Source organism: Pelobates fuscus, chromosome 10 (assembly GCF_036172605.1).
Source record: "Pelobates fuscus isolate aPelFus1 chromosome 10, aPelFus1.pri, whole genome shotgun sequence".
NCBI lineage: Eukaryota > Metazoa > Chordata > Amphibia > Anura > Pelobatidae > Pelobates > Pelobates fuscus.
Window position 1 is genome coordinate 89,795,795 of NC_086326.1, and position 18,722 is coordinate 89,814,516.

General features: G+C 39.9%; 1 protein-coding gene across 1 annotated transcript; it reads right to left on the reverse strand.

The window, feature by feature from the left end:
• Positions 1-6,437: 6,437 nt before the first annotated feature.
• LOC134575769 (beta-microseminoprotein-like) lies at positions 6,438-13,819 on the reverse strand. The gene is made up of 4 exons (XM_063435171.1): positions 13,681-13,819; positions 11,142-11,250; positions 9,612-9,717; positions 6,438-8,004 (listed from the first exon to the last, which is right to left on the reverse strand). Exons 1-4 carry the CDS (start codon positions 13,711-13,713, stop codon positions 7,890-7,892), a joined length of 363 nt encoding a protein of 120 aa, XP_063291241.1. The 5' UTR covers positions 13,714-13,819; the 3' UTR covers positions 6,438-7,889.
• Between the last annotated feature and the right edge of the window lie 4,903 nt (positions 13,820-18,722).

Below are 18,722 nucleotides of genomic sequence, written 5' to 3' on the forward strand. Positions count from 1 at the left end.
GTCGCACCGAAGGCACCATCAGCGACATCATACCATTTGTTTTCTTCCTGGAGCGTGCCCTGCGAAGAGTGCTGGATCAGGCCGTAGATGAGCGTGAAGAGGAAGAGTTGTGGTCACCATCACCACCAGAAACAGCCTTATCAGCATCGCTTGCTGGACCTGCGGCAATGCTGGAAGAGGATTGTGAGGAAGAGGAGTCAGAGGAGGAATGCGGCTTTGAGGAGGAGGAGGAAGACAAACCACAACAGGCATCCCAGGGTGCTCGTTGTCACCTATCTGGTACCCATGGTGTTGTACGTGGCTGGGGGGAAGAACATACCTTCAGTGAGATCACTGAGGACGAGGAATGGGACATGAGTCGCTCGGCATCCAACCTTGTGCTAATGGGGTCTTTCATGCTGTCGTGCCTGTTGAGGGACCCTCATATAAAAAAGCTGAAGGAGAACGACCTGTACTGGGTGTCCACGCTACTAGACCCCTGGTATAAGCAGAAAGTGCCTGAAATGTTACCAAATTACTGCAAGTCGGAAAGGATGCAGCAGTTCCAAAATCAATTAAAAAGTATGCTTTACACAGCGTATAAGGGTGATGTCACAGCACAACGGGAATCTAACAGGGGAAGAGGTGAAAGTAATCCTCCTCCTCCCACGACCACGCCGGCAAGGACAGGACGCTTTACAGACGTGTTGTTGATGGAGGACATGCAAAGCTTTTTAAGTCCTACGCATCGCCACAGCCCTTCGGGGTCCACCCTCAGAGAACGACTCGACCGACAGGTAGCAGACTACCTCGTCTTAACTGCAGATATCGACACTCTGAGGAGCGATGAACCCCTTGACTACTGGGTGTGCAGGCTAGACCTGTGACCTGAGCTATCCCAATTTGCGATAGAACTTCTGGCCTGCCCCGCTTCAAGTGTCCTGTCAGAAAGGACCTTCAGTGCAGCAGGAGGTATTGTCACTGAGAAGAGAAGTCTAGATTACCTCACCTCAGATTACACGCACAGTGCCCCAAATTTAAAGTAGGAGGACCAACTGATAGGAATAGTACTACTTAACACACCTTATAATAACGCAGAGAGAGGCAACGCAGAGAGAGGAGTCTGAAGAAGAGGAGACAGAGGAGGAAGGTGGCTTTGAAGAGGTGGAAGACCAAACACAGCAGGCGTTCCAAGGGGCTTGTTGTCACCTTTCGGGGACCCTTGGTGTTGTACGTGGCTGGGTGGAGGAAGAGACCTTCAATGACATCAGTGAGGACAAGGAACGGGACATGGCTAGCTTGGTATCCAACCTTATGCAAATGGGGAGTTTGCGGTTGTGCAAATGGACTGTTTGCGGTGCGTTAAACAGGGAGTTTGGTCTGTCACTGTGAAGCGGGCGTAACCCTTACACTACCTGATCGATACAACATTATTCCAAACAATTTAGGAATGTTAGGTGATTTATGCCCTTTATGGATTAAAACCAGATTCTGCATCAACTATGTAATTTTCCATGGGAGTTTTGCCATGGATCCCCCTCCGGCATGCCACAGTCCAAGTGTTAGTCCCCTTGAAACAACTTTTCCATCACTATTGTGGCCAGAAAGAGTTTGTGGGTTTTAAAATCCGCCTGCCCATTGAAGTCTATGGCGGTTCGCCCGGTTCGCCTGTTCGTGAACATTTTCCGAAATTCGCGTTCGCCGTTCGCGAACGGAAGATTTTATGTTCGCGACATCACTATCGAGCACCAGCGTTTGTGCGGCCACATACCAGGACCCTAATGCAGCTTCAGCGGATCCCAGGAACTAGGAGCTTGGAAATAAGCAGACCTCCCAAAGCTGAATAGGGAGGCTCTGAAGCAGGAATGTATCCAGTACAGAAACAAGGCAAGGCTTGGATAGACACCAAACATCAAAACAAGACAAAACTAGAAGAACTCAGAACCAGAGAAGGATAGGAAGCTAAACCCAGATCATGTACACAATACATAAGGGAAACATTACAGAACATTACAAAATAAAATTACAAAATAAAACAAGATATAATAGGCAAAAGAAGAGGAGACATAACTAAGTACTATATGTGAAAAACTTTGGAAATTTAGTTACATTATATAATCATACATTGCATAAGCCTGCCACCACGTCAAAGTACCCCATATTAGGCAGGTCCTACTCTAACTGCCTAATGTCTGCTAAATAAACCATAATAAAACACACACAACACTTGAGCAACTGCCTGCAGGGACCAACTGAAACAAAAGGAATCATGGAAAAGGAACGGGCGTGGCAACATAAAACAAACATTTAAAGGAAGAGACTGGGAATTCCAGGAACGGAATACAGGAATGAACCCAGAAAACCCAGCATAAAGAAAACCAGACATAGAATAGAAAACCAAAAAAAACAAGAAAAACTAAACAAAAATTGTAAAAAGAGTACTGGATACCAGAAGCCATAGCCAGATTGATCCGCAGCTAGGAACAGGATGTGACACAAACAAAAGTATAAAGTATAAAGGCTAGTAAATAAATCGGCATAGTTCATCATAAGGTCAAACACTGGTCCAGGGTGGCAGTGGTTAGCCCAGGCAACTCCACTAAGATAATCAAAGGCAAGTCCAATCTGATAAGGGTAAACAAAGGTAAATCCAAGCTGGTAAGCGTTAATAGAGGCAAATCCAGGCCTATAGGAGTTAACAAAGGTAAATCCAACTTGTGATCCCTAGGGTGTCCAGGGGGTTCTGCACTTAAATAGGGGAGAGGAATGGGAGCCCTCCCATAAGGAGGGATCTCTGGGCCTTTATAACTGGGAGGCCCCTCTACTGATAGTAGGCATCCATGCCCCCTATGTGGGTGGGACACTATGTCAGTCTGCACATTCAAACTTGCTCCCAGGAATACCAGGATGGGTCCCCCAGGGTTTTGACACACCTTGCACTCGTGGCGCGCTGCTGAAGAGCTGAGATCCATCTGGTGGCCGGGAAGGGAATCTAGCACATCACTCACTCCTGGAACACAGAGATTCACGTGGCGTCTTGTGAGTGAGCGACATGCGCCAGCCCCTCCCAGCATGTTGTGATAGTCTTTAAGCTCGTATTTGAGTGCATGTCTGGGAGTGGGTACCTTGGGGCCCCACAAAATGGTTTTGTAGGGGTTTTATATGGAGACATACATCCAGCTCCCTCTGAATACACTCCTTATTTATGGGCTACCTGGATTGACTGCGTATCCCATTAATTTACTGCTTGTATCTGTAAAACTGGTGGCAGGATTACTAAAAAGTAATCATGTACTCCATACTATTTTCACTGACCCCTTTTAATCATTAGCTCTTTGTGAATAATCTTTAAAATTAATTAGTTCTACATCTATCTCCTGGGAAGATTATGGGTAGACAACCATGTAAATGAGTAACTCTGCCAGGAAGTGGCTTAAAATATATTGTCCACCAGATCTCCGGGGATGAAAGTATAGTGCACTCTGATATCATCTCAGCAAACCAAAGTGGCTAATCTAGAAAACCCATGTACAAAAGGTGGAATTCAATCTACCAGGGTTATTTACTAAAGTAGGAATTCAGAGTAAATTAAAAGGAGTTTCAAATTTAAGACCAGATTAGCTGAAATGAAAGTATAGCTGACTCAGACAGTTTTTCCAGTGCAGCTATTTGACCTTAAATTTGAAATTCACTTTGAATTCACCTTGATTTTGCACTTTAATGAATAACCCTTTTAGGTGCAGGACTGTTAGGATTCCTCCCTATTCTCTCGGAATTCCTCCATGTTTGATTTTAGCCAGATCGGCACTAACCGTATTACTTCCGGGTTTCGCCAATCTCTCTTCACCCTTGTGTCTGATGTCACGCGCTTCCCTTCAAAAGGAAATCAATGTTTCCTGTGTTTGATACTCTCGCTTACTTGCTACCTTGTTGCCTATTTACCGATGGAGCTTCTAATTGATTTCCTGTGTACCGAACCTCTTGGCTTGATCCTGACTACGCTCTACTCTCGACTTCCTTACTTGGAACAAGACTTAATTTTTGATTCCTGCCTTTTTCCACATACCTCAAGGAACCATAAACCCCTCTATCCTGGAAGGACTCTCATGCTCATCACTTAATGCAAGATAAATTCTCCACTTATTGGGATTAACAATAGGTTCTTTACTGAAGTTATTTGGGAAGGATAAAGAAATACTAAGTCTGCTTCTGGGAATCCATTTACATATTCTAATTGAAAGTCTCATAAGCCAATTACTCACTCTTTGATTGTCTTATTCATTATTATTTGGAGTCTAAAGGACCATAACCACTGTGCAACCAGGATGTACCTACTTATCAGATTTTGTTGTCTTTTTTCAAAAGGACTATATTATTTCATACAACAGGAATCAACCTGCTCTGTCAAACGTTATTTTGAATTCTATGGACTGTTTTGCTAATTAAGCATTTCCTTATTATTTATATCCGATATTCTTGTGATGCAATTTTGAAAACATGATTACAAACATTCATGCATTATTATTTCAAAACCTTACCGCTGCAGAAGTCTGCCAAAGTTAAATTTCTTTATTTAAATAATTTATATTTTCTGAAAGTGACAGCTTCAAATGTATTTGTTCACCTGCATTTGAGTTCCAAATATTTTTTTCCTGAGAAGTATTACAAGGACCTAAATAATTTTTTTGCTGAATTTGCAGTATTTAAGGAGGAACCTTGTCCCTTAACTGGACGTTCACCTTAAACTGAAACTATTGCAGTGGACAAGGCATTTTGGAGGTGAGTACAAGATAAATTACCTCCATTTTCCAATATTGTGACCTCAATAAAAATGAAACTACTATTACTTTAATTGAGGGTTTGGCTGACATGCATAAATGGTGGAATCTGAACGTACAAGGGGTTATAGACTCAGTGGATCAGGGTGAATTTCCCTCGTTTTTCTCTAGATTGTTGTCATCATTACTGTCTCTTAAACAGGGGAAGTTCCTAATCCTGGATGGGATAGAGAGCCTCCCTAAATCTGCCCGGGCTCAGCTGTTGGCCATAATGGACATAACTATTTGCTTTCAATCTTAGGGTTACAAGGCTCTGTTTGTCAATGTAATTAGAGCTAAAGTTACCATTGCTTTCTAAAAATGCCATTTATCCTTCTATCAAGACCTTGTCCCTTGACTCTACAATGACTTGACATCTTTAAACCTGTGACCTAATGCCTCAAAGCTGCCCATTGGTTTCCCTCAGTCCCTTTTTGTAAAACATAAAGACCAAATTCATCAGCTCTCCTGACCAGTGGAGACAGCGCCTCTCTTTCAGGCCTTAAGCCAATCTTGCAACCTGCTGGGACAACCACCAGTGTGGGATGCTCCAAATATTGCTCCCTTCATGCCTAGGCAAATCCCAACCCCAGGATGATGAATTGGACTTTGTAGTTGTGAGGCTGTAGCTTGTTCATAAGGCCTATTTCTAACTGATCATGAGTGATATTCCTTTATTTTATTTTGGATTTATACTATATTTCTAAATAATTTATTCTGGGCTTCTGGAGTCTGGGGTTCTGGAGTCTTTGCCTTAATTCCGGGATACTGATGCTACATGTGCAGAATACTTATTTTTAATTTACCATTTCTGTTTATTTATTTTCTCAATTTTTCTTTCTCTCCAGCCAGCCATAACATTTCTCTGTTTCTCCCCTAATTGGGTCGAGCTTAACTTGGACATTTGTGTACAACTGACTTTGTACCTTACTTTACCTGCTTAGTCTCCAGCTTTTTATAGTCTTTTAAATATAAAAATCCACATATGTGACATATATGATGGTACAATAAATGGTACAATAAAGTAACCTTTTTGTAAAAAAAAAAGTTTATGTCATGGAATCTCTTTCACAAATGAAAATAAAATCAAAAATCTAAACTTTAAATTTTGGGACTGATAACATTAATTAAAAATTACAACCTGGGTTTCTGGTACGGGGAGCATAGAATTCTTTATTTTCCATTCTAGCATCACAAACTACTTATAAGTGTATGAGGCCACCCAAAAAAAATTACAGAGTCCCTTATGTCATTTGTTCAATTTAGATTCCACCGATGACACCATTTGTGAGTATTACAAAAATGACAATTGTTGTTCTCGAGAGACTTTTATTTGGTCACTTATTAAAGATCAAATATATTTTTTACAGACTCAACAATTGAACAGCACAGTAACCTGTCAAATCACCATGCTATGTAAGAGTTGTCCAGTTCAGTTGCAGGAAAATATTGATCTTATGGACTCAGCATTAACTGATAACAGAAAAAAGTGTTGTTACATACATTTAAAGGGACACTATAGTCACCATAACAACTACAGCTTATTGCATTTGTTCTGGTGAGTAGAATCATTACCTTCAGGCTTTTTGCTGTAAACACTGTCTTTTCAGAGAAAATGCAGTGTTTACATTACAGCTTAGTGATAACTTCACTGGCCACTCCTCAGATAGCTGTTAGAGATCCTTCCTGGGTCATGGCTGCCTAAAATGCATCCAAACATTCAGCATCTTCTCCCTCTGCATGCAGATACTGAACTTTCCTCATAGAGATTCATTGATTCAATTCATCTCTATGAGGAGATGCTGATTGGCAGGGCTGTGTTTGAATCATGCTGGCTCTGCCCCTGATCTGCCTCTTTGTCAGTCAATCCTATGGGGAAGCACTGTGACTGGATCAGGCTACCACTTCTAATGATGTCAGCAGACTGCTTGTTTTTTTTTTTTTTAGGCAAACAGCATGCAGAGTTACAGCTTCAGGCTTGAATACAGTAAGATTTTGCTATATTTATGGAGGCATGAGGGGCCCAGGGGGGCTAGATGGTGGTGTTAACACTATAGGGTCAGAAATACATGTTTGTGTTCCTGACCCTATAGTGATCCTTTAATTTCTGTGGACTTGGCATGTCCCCTCTTTTTACAAAACAGCTTATAGTGAGATCTACTAAAAATATAATTAATTAAGACTCTCGTATGTTGTGTTAGTAGACTCACATGTGGCACTTTACTTTAGATGATATGAATACTGTTCAGTTCTTGTTAAAAAAACGAAATATTTTTATTAGCTACAAATCAACGGTAATATGCTCAAATAGATATTTTGTCCCTTTTAGAACGGCAATGTCTTTATACATAGGTTCTGTGACTCTTTTCAAGTGGATGTAAAGATATAATTGGTGAATCAGCCAATGGACACATATAAATTCTATCTGCCACCATGTGACAAATGAAAAATGCCCCCTGCAATTTGTATCAATCTTATATAGGGGTAAATGATTAATTAATCATGGTGGTTCATTTGAGATCTCTGTGTTCCTTTACGTTTAATGTAAAAATCTATGTGTCTGGTACAAACAGGCTGAGGTGCTCTATTTTTAAATGAACCAAAAAATGTGTTGCTTTGCCATCTTGTGACATCACTATACGGAATAATATTTGAATTATCTAATGCAGCAAGAAATAATTATTTTGTACATGTTTGTGCTTGGTGATGTTATTACTTTTAAATCTATAATTACTCGCTGCACAGCACCATTGTTGCACAATTTAAGGTGAGGTTCAAATCAAAGAGTCTCTTGCGAAACTGATGAGCTATTTAAGCATTAGCAAGTCATTGAGTTAAAAAAAAGCAAAAAGAAATATACTTTTTACACATCTTGTACTAAAAACTATACAGTATTGATTTTCATTCTACTTAAAATCTATACAATATTGACAAACTTCCTTATAGAAGTGCGACCTGTGAACTAATTAGTGATCCATTGCTGAGCTGCGAGCTTTCACAAGAATACATATTTAAAATCAACACTGACGGGAGGGTACATGGTTAGAACACACATGACATAGATATTAAGATTTGTAGAATATTTTTCAGTATTCACATAGCCATTTCGGGTACACATTCTTTGTTACTGTTGTCAGATCTCTTCAGAGTGAAGGTGCAGGTGGCTTTATCAAATACAGCTATACAGCCTTCACTTCGGGGTTCCAAGCTGTTAAAAGACACAGTTATGGTCAAGGCCAGACAAAAAAATTCTGCTATTCTATAAAACACAATTATTAAAGGGACACTCTACTGCCCAAATACAAGCTAAATAAAAATGGTGTTTAGTAGATATACCTCAAAGGAAAACTTGCATGCATTAAATGATGCATTTTTGTTTGTTAGGGATATATCTAAAAAACACTTTCAAAACCAGCAATTCTCATGTCTACAGCCTTTGCAAGCCACCCCCTTCTAACCCAGTCTAGAGTTTCTGTGGTTGTCCAATCAGAGACTTTTCAATGCAGCTCAATGAGAAGTCTTTGCAATGCAGGTGCTCTGAGCAATTGTTGACTCTTGAGATTAGCTCCACTGAGCTAACCAAACAAGGAAGTAGTATGACCTGTGGTCTGTTTGAAAGCATTGGGGGTGTAACCAAGTTCATTTAATAAAGTGTAAATTTCTTTTAAAACCTGCACGTTTCGTGAAATAAAAATAAGAGGACACACTCTTCTTCTTGGAGGTAATTAATAGGGGGATTGTGGCTTAGGAGCAATAAATTAAGTAAATGTAGTGACGGCAATGCATTGGGGGAATATGGATACTGGAGAATGAATTTGGATTTTGGTACCATATTTCATGTATCAACTCTATGGTGGTTTAAGAGGTTATAACAATTGTAGTTAAGACAAGAGTGGGACATGACTTTGTGACGGAAAGGATTAGAAAAATCAATTGAGGGTGCAGAGTATTTTTTTTTTTTTTTAAGGTATGTAAAATGCACAGAAAATGTAGGAGAATGTAGGACCCAAGCTATTTTCTTGGACCCGAGCTGTACACTCAGAAATATTGCTAAAGAGACACATTATCCAAAGTGAGTCAGGGGTAATTATATTGAAATCCTGTCTACTTAATTGCTCTCCATTTATATTACTGGACTGACGTTGCTGCAACGCCTTGGGACTGGATTGCTGCAACGCCCCTGACAGCTATCTTAGACATCTATTCATCCTACTGACCTATATAAAGTTCCTATAAACTTCCTTAAAATTCTTAAACACAAAGAGATACTTTTTTTAGGTGATGCAATCTGCTCTTGGTCCCTTACATGTCATAAATACTGTTTACCTTCTCAGGTATGACTAAACATTTCACATACACATTTTTAAGACAAAATCAACATATAACTCCATAAAACAATAAAATAAAGGTTAGCTTTTTTTTTTTTTGGGGGGTGGGGGGTGGGAGAGGAGTAATATGCTGGAGCATATGATGATGATCACATATGATTAACCCCTTAAGGACCAAACTTCTGGAATAAAAGGGAATCATGACATGTCACACATGTCATGTGTCCTTAAGGGGTTAAACTATGATCAAGGCTAAACTACTTCCATTTGTTTTTCTTAAGTGTACCTTATGAAAAATAAAACCATGCACATCACATAAACATTACATATGACCTAAATTGTATTACACTATATATATATCTTATATCATTGTTTAACTCTTTCCATGGAGTGATTATTGTCAGTACTTTACTTGCTCTAATATCATCCATAAAAGACATGAAAGAAAGAAATTGCAGTAATAAATTAATATCATCTTAATGCTTACGGTGAACAGCAACTTATCATTCCAGAAGCTCCACAAGTACAGTTCATGCAGTCAGACCTGACCCACGATGAATACAGTGGTCGCTTCTCACCATTCTCCATGCAGTCTACAATGAATAAAAATAAGGACGTTTTTTAATAGGATGCATATTAAACATACCTGCATCGGAACTAAAAAATTTCAAATTATATCCACTTGCATATCAGTAAATCTCTAATGAGACAGAGAGGGGTATATATAATATTATATAAATACCCCTCTCTGCCTTATAAGAGATTTCTTTGCCAGTAGCTCAAGGAAGCAAGGTGAATAGTCAGTGTAGGACCCACATCAGAGGTTTGCCTTGACGTGGCAGGTGGGCTTACATCTAATGGCCATTGGAGTTACTAAATAACCTCTATTGATTTAAATATGCATAGGGATTTGGGAAATGTGCAGGTAACTTTATTTTTCCTTTGGTTTTTACATCAAGTTGAGAAAGACTGTTTTACGTTGACATTTTGAGGGGTCCACTTGTGGAGTGACTAAAATAATCACTCACATATAACTGGGGTTGAATTATTTTTGCATTATTTTGGTCCTTTGTTTCTGTACCCGGAGAGATGTGATACACATCACATACTGTTTTCCCCATTGAACCCCAGACAAAGCAGCCTGCTGTGAGGCTGGTGTATGTGGCTTCAGAGCAGGCATCAAGTCTGCACTTATTTCCCACCAGCCCTGGCATCAGTACAGAGCTGCAGCGAGCTGGGCAATGAGTAAAGCAGGGATGAGGGTCCACTTTAGAAAACTTAGAGTTTTAGAGATTGTGGCCTTATTAGTCCAGTGATGCAGATGTAAAATAACAGATGAAATCCGTATTTTGTAATACCATTTCTATTGTACTAACAGAATTTTGTAATTTTGTAATTTTGTAATTCTTTATAATTTATGAAATATTAGCATTTACTTATATATGTATTTAGTAATTTTGCTATTATGAAGTTGCTTACCTTTTCCCAAGTAATGCCAGGAACCAGGGAGGACCTCCCACATGGCTTCGATACCAGCACATTGTTTTCACTAGAGCAATAATTACACTAACTATAGCATGTGCACTGTAGTTGCTATGTTGGAGAGAAAGAGGCCATCCATGGCAGGTATACTGCAAGTGTACCTGCAAGGATATAGCTTGAGAATGCAAATAATTTAGCATTTAGATTATTACTAATTTAGATGATTAGAGTCATCAATAATGCCAAATATGTAATACGGAAGTTTATCGTATTAGCAATGTGGTATTTTGATGTGCTTAGACTAATCCTTTTGGAATAGATAGACAATTGCTGTTGAAATTATGGATTTTGACGATTGCAAAACAGAAATATAAGGAATATGCTAACTAATTAAGAAACAGCTCTGTTATGACTTTTTGATTAATGAAATATTTTGCTAAAATTTTGCTAAGCAAGCAAGGAGAGAAAGCCAGGATAAAACATTGACACGTGTATATGCGTCTCATATGAAGCTCGTCCAGTACAATTAACTCACAATCAAGTTTTGGCATATTGCTAGGTCGTCTCATCTTGTTTTCAATACATGCTGCATTACTCAGTATTACGAGGAAGCCAAGGGTCAGCAGTACAACCACCAGGCAATTCTATGGAAAAAAAAAGCAGTAACGACAAATAAATACTAGGTGGGTTTATATACACACAGAGTCATGCATATTCCTTAAAGGATAACTGTAACTTGTCTGAAATTTAACTAGTGAATAAAACAAGTAACACAGCCTATTACTGTGTTAAAGTTTTTCATCAAAATATTTATTTTTCTTATATGTGTCTTATAGATGTAATAACTGACATCACAATCCAGTTTAATTCTAGCACAGACAAGGCAGACATTACTTTGAAAGAGGAGAAGCAAAAAAAAATAATAATTGTTTGTTTCTCTACCCTTTCTTTATTTTTTGTTTTTTTTTTGTAAAAAAACTATATATATATTTTTTTATTAAAAGTTTTCAACAATAGTACATTTATCCATTACATTTGCATTCATGTTATACAAGCAAGTGGTTCAAGTACATTTTCATCATTATTATTATATTGTATGTAGCAAAACATCAACAGACCAGAACATCAACTGGGTAGGAATGGGAAGGAAAAGAATGGCAACGAGAAGAAGGAGGAAAACAAAGAGAGGGGTAAAATAGGAAAGGGGGAGGGTTTGAATGTGAGAGGACTTGAATGTCCCTTTCTGTGTCCATCGCCAGTTGGAGGCCCATAAACTCCGTCGACCCCTACAAGGTTCTTAGTGGCCCTATATCTCTCCCGATTCCCAAATGTACCGATTTTGGAACTCAGCAGAAGAGTGCCCGCATTTACCGTTATTTCTAACATTTCCTTGTTCCTTCCTGCCCAAAGATTATCGTAACCTCCAGGAAGATATTTGAAGCAAATTGTGGGGAATTCTCTATGGTTTCCCACATTTTATACGCCTATTATTAGGGATCTCACCTCCCAAAAAACTCAACTTATTTTGTGGAAAAGAGCACTCAGCTCCCACTGGCTTTGAGGGAAAATGTCACTTCTCTGGAATATACACTACTGAATAAACATTGAAAATCACATATAACTATAATTTTTTTCATAAAATGCACTGTTTTTCTTTACAGAACACTGGTGAGACCTCACTTGGAGTATTGTACGCAGTACTGGAGACTGTATGTCCAGAAGGATATTGATACGTTAGAGAGCGTTCAGAGAAGGGCTACTAAACTGGTTCATGGATTGCAGGATAAAACTTACCAGGAAAGGTTAAAGGATCTTAACATGCATAGCTTGGAGGAAAGACGAGACAGGGGGGATATGATAGAAACATTTAAATACATAAAGGGAATCAACACAGTAAAGGAGGAGACAATATTTAAAAGAATAAAAACTACCACAACAAGAGGACATAGTCTTAAATTAGAGGGGGCAAAGGTTTAAAAATAATTTCAGGAAGTATTACTTTACTGAGAGGGTAGTGGATGCATGGAATAGCCTTCCAGCTGAAGTGGTAAAGGTTAACACAGTAAAGGAGTTTAAGCATGCGTGGGATAGGCATAAGACTACCCTAACTATAAGATAAGGCCAGGGACTAATGAAAGTATTTAGAAAATTGGGCAGACTAGATGGGCCGAATGGTTCTTATCTGCCGTCACATTCTGTGTTTCTATGTTTCTATGTTTCTAAAATGTATATTAAATAATAAATAAAGAGGAGAGATAGACACACTGTTTCATTCTCCTCTTCACTGTTTGTTATCGCTATGCTAACTGCCAGGTGCAAAGGACATGGCTTAAAACAGTAAATGGGGGGCAGCTAAGATGAAGATGCCCAGTTGCAGGATAAAGAGGTGTGGAATTCTACATTTAATTTTTTTCACACTTCTTAAATATTTGTTTGTTAAATATAGGAAAAAGTAAACAAAATGTTAGATAACCTGGACCGTGTCAGTTCCCCTCTAACACTGAAAGTGTCTTAAACCTTTGTATTGCTATCAGTACATACATTTAAAATAACGAAGCACACACAATGGTACAATTCACATGAACACAACTTGTTTTAAATAACTCTTTTTTTAACAGTTTTCTAAAAGTTGAAAACTAATTGGATACAGCCAATTACACTTAGGTTTTAGTTTATTGCTCGTTTTCTAAAAGTTGTTCTAAAAAGGAAATCTATCTTTATACGTACACTTTGTTATATATATATATATACAAAAGAGCTTGCCACTGACCTAAGCAAAAAATATGTCTGTTAGATATCTAGGTGCCAACCCATGTTGTTTAAATAATCCAAACAATCGGGGTGCACTCAAAGGTTTTTCAATCGCTGAAATAGGTTAATCAGTGCATCAAATTACAAAAAAACAACAGCCTCCCGATCAACATTTCGACTCCTGATGGTCTTTCTCAAGATTTTGAGAAAGACCCTCAGAGGCTGAAAATGAGTTGTTTTTTTGTATTTACAATTATTCCTACAGAACATGTGTTTGTGTATGTGTGCATAAATATGTATACACATTTTGTAATTCCACTTACCTTTGGGATCCTGCTTAAGTTTTTTAAGGACATGATGGTCTGTATAGTTCACAAATTTTCAGGATTAAGTAGATATTTTCCAGTTTGCATAAGAAGTCAAGTTGGGAGGATACTGGTACTGTGTACGATAGCTGACTGATGCACGCACAATATATAGCTTTAGGAATAACAATGGGAAGGTGTTGCCCAAATGAATCACATGGACTACTAAAATTGAACACACCCCAGTAAAAACTGGAATACGTTGGTATGGAACATTCAGAGACAAATGCGTAATAGCATATATATTTATACATAGCAATCACCAAAACCCATGTGACAAGCAACCAAATGGTTTTTATTAATTCCTTTGCATGAAAGCATTTGAATGAAATAATATATGATTTGTACTGATAGGTATAATAGATGTTATAAAGAATGTGTCTTTATAGTGCAAAATATACAGTCGGTCTGTTTAACACTTTTTGTTTCACTTTGCAATTTTATTGATTTTTACAAATGACAAAGTTAGCTACTAAATTGCTGAAAGAGCAAAATTAAGAAAAATGCTTTTTTTAAATTTAGTTTTTTCAGGTTTTTTTTTAGTAGACAACCCCTTAGTTTGGTATCATTAAATATTGCACATAATCCCACATAATGAAACACATTATTGAGTTATCTACAGCTGAAAGATTAAAATTAAGAAAAGCCTTCTGCACATAAAAAGTTTGTTAACAGGAGGGTAGTTAAATATATAAAAACTATGACATATATATGTGTGTGTATCTTTGTTGGTGTTGGTGTCAGTGTGTGTATATGTGTATCTTTGTGTCAGTGTGTATGTGTCAATGTGTAAATATGTGTAAGTGTGTGTGCCAGTGTATGTATGTGTTTGTCTGTGTGTCACGCTGTGTATATGTGTCGGTGTGTATATGCATGTCAGCGTGTGTGTATGTATGTGTGAATGTGTGTATCTGTGTGTCAGGGTGTCTAACTGAGTGCGTATGTATGTGTTACTCTGTGTGTGTATCTGTATGTTAGGGTTTGCATATGTGTCAGTGTGTGTCTGAGCGTGTGTCTATGTTTCAATGTGTTTATATGTGTGAGTGCTAATGTGTATGTATATCTGTGTAAGTATGCATGTATGTGGCAGTGTATGTGTATATGTACATATATCTCAGCAATTAAATATCAACACTGCATGACAATACACCCCTGCAATCAAATGCAAACATTCATACAAAGACATACCTGTATTAAAACATCAAAATTATATCCTATGTTTCTATTTAGAGGGGCAAAGGTTTAAAAACAATAGTATTACTTTACTGCGAGGGTAGTGGATACATGGAATAACCTTCCAGCTGAAGTGGTAGAGGTTAACACAGTGAGTAAGTTTAAGCATGCGTGGGATAGGCATAAGGCTATCCTTGATATAAGATAAGGCCAGGGACCAATAAAAAGTATTTAGAAAATTGGGCAGACTAGATGAGCCGAATGGTTATCTGCCGTCAAATTCTGTGTTTCTATATACAAACACATCCCTTTATTCACATACCAACACTACACACACATGTACACCTGGATTTAAAAGTTAACACTATATATAAATACACCCCTACATGCACACAAATACAGCTGGCAGCTGGCATAGCATCATGAGAGTTGTATGACAGATGATTAAAATAATTTATCGCACCAGGGTCCTTTTTACATTAGTTTCGCCCTGAGCCCATTTATTTGGTAAATATGGCAATCTCACATAGGTATTGCAAATTAGGGAGTCATCTGCTAAACAGCTGAAATAAATTAAGAAAGGACCTTTCCTTTATTTTAATCTTTCAGCTGTCTGACCCACCAAGAAGATGGCCGGATAATTGTGCAGCTCCGCCGCGGTCCCGCCGAACAATTAGCCAACATAAGCACATCCCTCACCCCACAAGGCCCAAACGCCTACCCGCACCCACACATCCTCTGACAGCGAAACAGACAACAGCTGCTCAGTATCTGCAAGCAGCATGGATGCTCCTCTTACCAGGAGGGACATGAGAGGCTTCCTGCAGGAGTTCAAGGCACATGTTGCAGACCCAACCTCTACATGAAGGCCTGACAGACCTCGCCATGCGGACGCAGGAAGTTGAGGCTAAAATGGAGGACACAGCATCAGCAGTGCACTCAGGGACGTATTAGCCGCGAGGCTAATACGTCCCCCTGGCATTTTCCAGGGGACGGCAAAAAAAGCCACCCTCAAATGCCCAGGGCAACCACACAAACAAACAACTGGAGGTGGGGTGGGGGGGGAGGGAACACTGAGAAAGGAGGAGCGAGAGAGGGGGAACAATAACAGAATGCAATACGGGGGGGAGGAGGATGGCAGGAACGGGGAGTAGCTCGAGAGAGAGGTGGGAGGGTACCATCCACAAGACATAACCAAGAATCCCATTTTACCACCCTACTGGTGAACAGTTTAATTTCTCAAGTTTTACATGTATTTGATGTTACTATATTGTAGATTAATGCTGAATTGTAATCCTTGCGCTCAGACCCAGCACACGCGCCTTATGAGCACCGCAGATCATACATTCATTTCCCCTCCATCTCAGCACCACACCTTACCATATAGTGGCCCTACCTTGCACGCCAACACCCACAACACGCTAGTGACTTCCTCACCCATACCCACCCTAAACAAATGCTCACTTGAGGGATACTGCTCAATCGTTGGCCGGACCGTGGCGACCCACAACCGACCTACACTTTCCATACACACTACTGACCCTGTATTCTCTCTTAATACCACTGTACACTCCCAACCTCAGGGGGGACACCATGCACTCCCTCCCACTGAGGTTGCCCGCCCAACTACAACTGGCACTCTGGATAAGCCCAGTTTTCTGTCTGTCTACTTCTTTACCCTTTACCCCGGATCCCGACCTACCCACTCAAGCTAATGTGCATTTCCATAAACGCCAAAGGCCTTAACCTGCCAGCAAAACGACATAGCATATTGCCCTGGGCCAGCCGCACATAGGCGGATATACTTTTTCTCCAAGAAACACACTTCACACATGCACGCCATTTCCCACTGGCTAATCGACACTTCAAGTAATACTTTTTAGCTAATTCACCAGACTCCAAGTCAAAAGGAGTAGCCATTCTCCTCTGATCTACCTGTCCGTTAACCGAAATATTGACAACCGCAGACCCGGGAGGTCGCTTCATCACTCTGACTGGCAGTATAGGTACATATAAACTTGCACTCTGTTCCCTATATGCCCCTACGACACCTGACCAGACCTTTTGGGACACTTTCCAAACCCACATCAAAACACTCCAACATGCACACCTGATCATAGGGGGAGATTGCAATGCCATGCTGACACCGTCAGTGGACAGGCAATCATGTAGCTGAGGCATCACGCGGCCCACCCAAAATGACCGTATCTTCTCCCGATTTATTAACTCTTCCCAACTGCTAGATACCTGGAGAGCTCAACACCCCTCTACCAGGGATTACACCTACTTCTCCCACGCACACCACTCTCACTTCAGAATCGATAGATTCTTAATCACCCCTAAAACACAACCCTGGATTTCCCAAGCGTCCATAGGTAACATACCCTGGTCGGACCACGCAGACGTCTCCATGACTTTGACTATCCCTGACATCACACGCCCATGGTCCTGGCGGCTCAGCCCTCAACCCCTTGCTACTACATGACAAAGCAATAGTTGACACACTCCAAATACACATTAAAGACTACTTCAAACTAAACACCAAGACAGAAACCACCCCAGGGATCGTATGGGCAGCCCATAAGGCAGTCATACAAGGACACTTGATCTCTTTGGCCTCCACCCTTAAAAAATGCAGAATTAAGGAGCTAACTGACACAATGCACACTCTGAAATGACTAGAGGACAGTCACAACCGCCGACCAACCGAAGCCTTACTGGCGCAACTGACCTCAACCTGCGACAAACTCGAATCCCTCACGATGTCAGACACCTCAAAAGCTCTTATGTGGACCAAACTAAAATTTTATGAAAAGGGGAACAAAGCTGACTCCATGCTGGCTCACAGCCTCCGATGCAAAGTAGAAGCTAAACGCATCTCCAAAATACGCACGGCCGCCAGAACAGTAACAGATTATCCAGAGATCATAGCAAATACATTCGCCCAATACTATACTGCGCTCTATAACCATACTTCTAACACAACACAACACAACCGCCAGACTTCACAACACAGATTGAACACTTCCTGACACCCCTGCACCTCCCTAAACTGTCACCGGGAGTGCGAAACCCCCGATCACAAGAAATAGTTGTAGAGGAACTAAAAATCGCCCTCCGGGCCTGCAAGCCAGGAAAAAGTCCGGGACCGGACGGCTTTAGAGTCTTGTACTACAAAACATTCAGTGCCGAACTACTCCTGTGCAAAGGGTTCCCCCTTCTCACGGGAAAGCCATTGCCCTCCGATATGACCACAGCCAACGTCTGCCTAATACCTAAACCAGGTGAAGATCACCGCGACCCAGGGCACTATCGCACGATATCCCTACTGAACTCAGACATCAAACTACTCACAAAAGCAATCACAAATAGACTGAACCCACACCTAGAACGCCTAATCCACCCAGATCAAGTGGGGTTTACCCCAAACAAACAAGCCGCAGACAACACCAGACGGACAATAGACACCGTCTGGTATGCCCTACACCACAGGCTATCAACAGCGCTGATCTCCCTAGACGCAGAGAAGGCATTTGACCGTTTGTCGTGGCCATTCCTATTTCAAGTCCTAAACCAAATTAAATTCCCATCAGAATTCCTAACCATGGTGCGTACAATCCGACCGCATTCTTTTTATATGTGCTTTTTTTTTTTTTATATGTGCTGTTTTTATATGTGTTGTTTTACTCCTAATTATGTTCTGTACCTATATTCACAATATATGTTGGTTTTCTATTATATATATATATATATATTTTTATTATATTTTTATTATTTTATTTAAAATCTATTGTACTTTATCTTCTATATGCCCACAACCAATATGG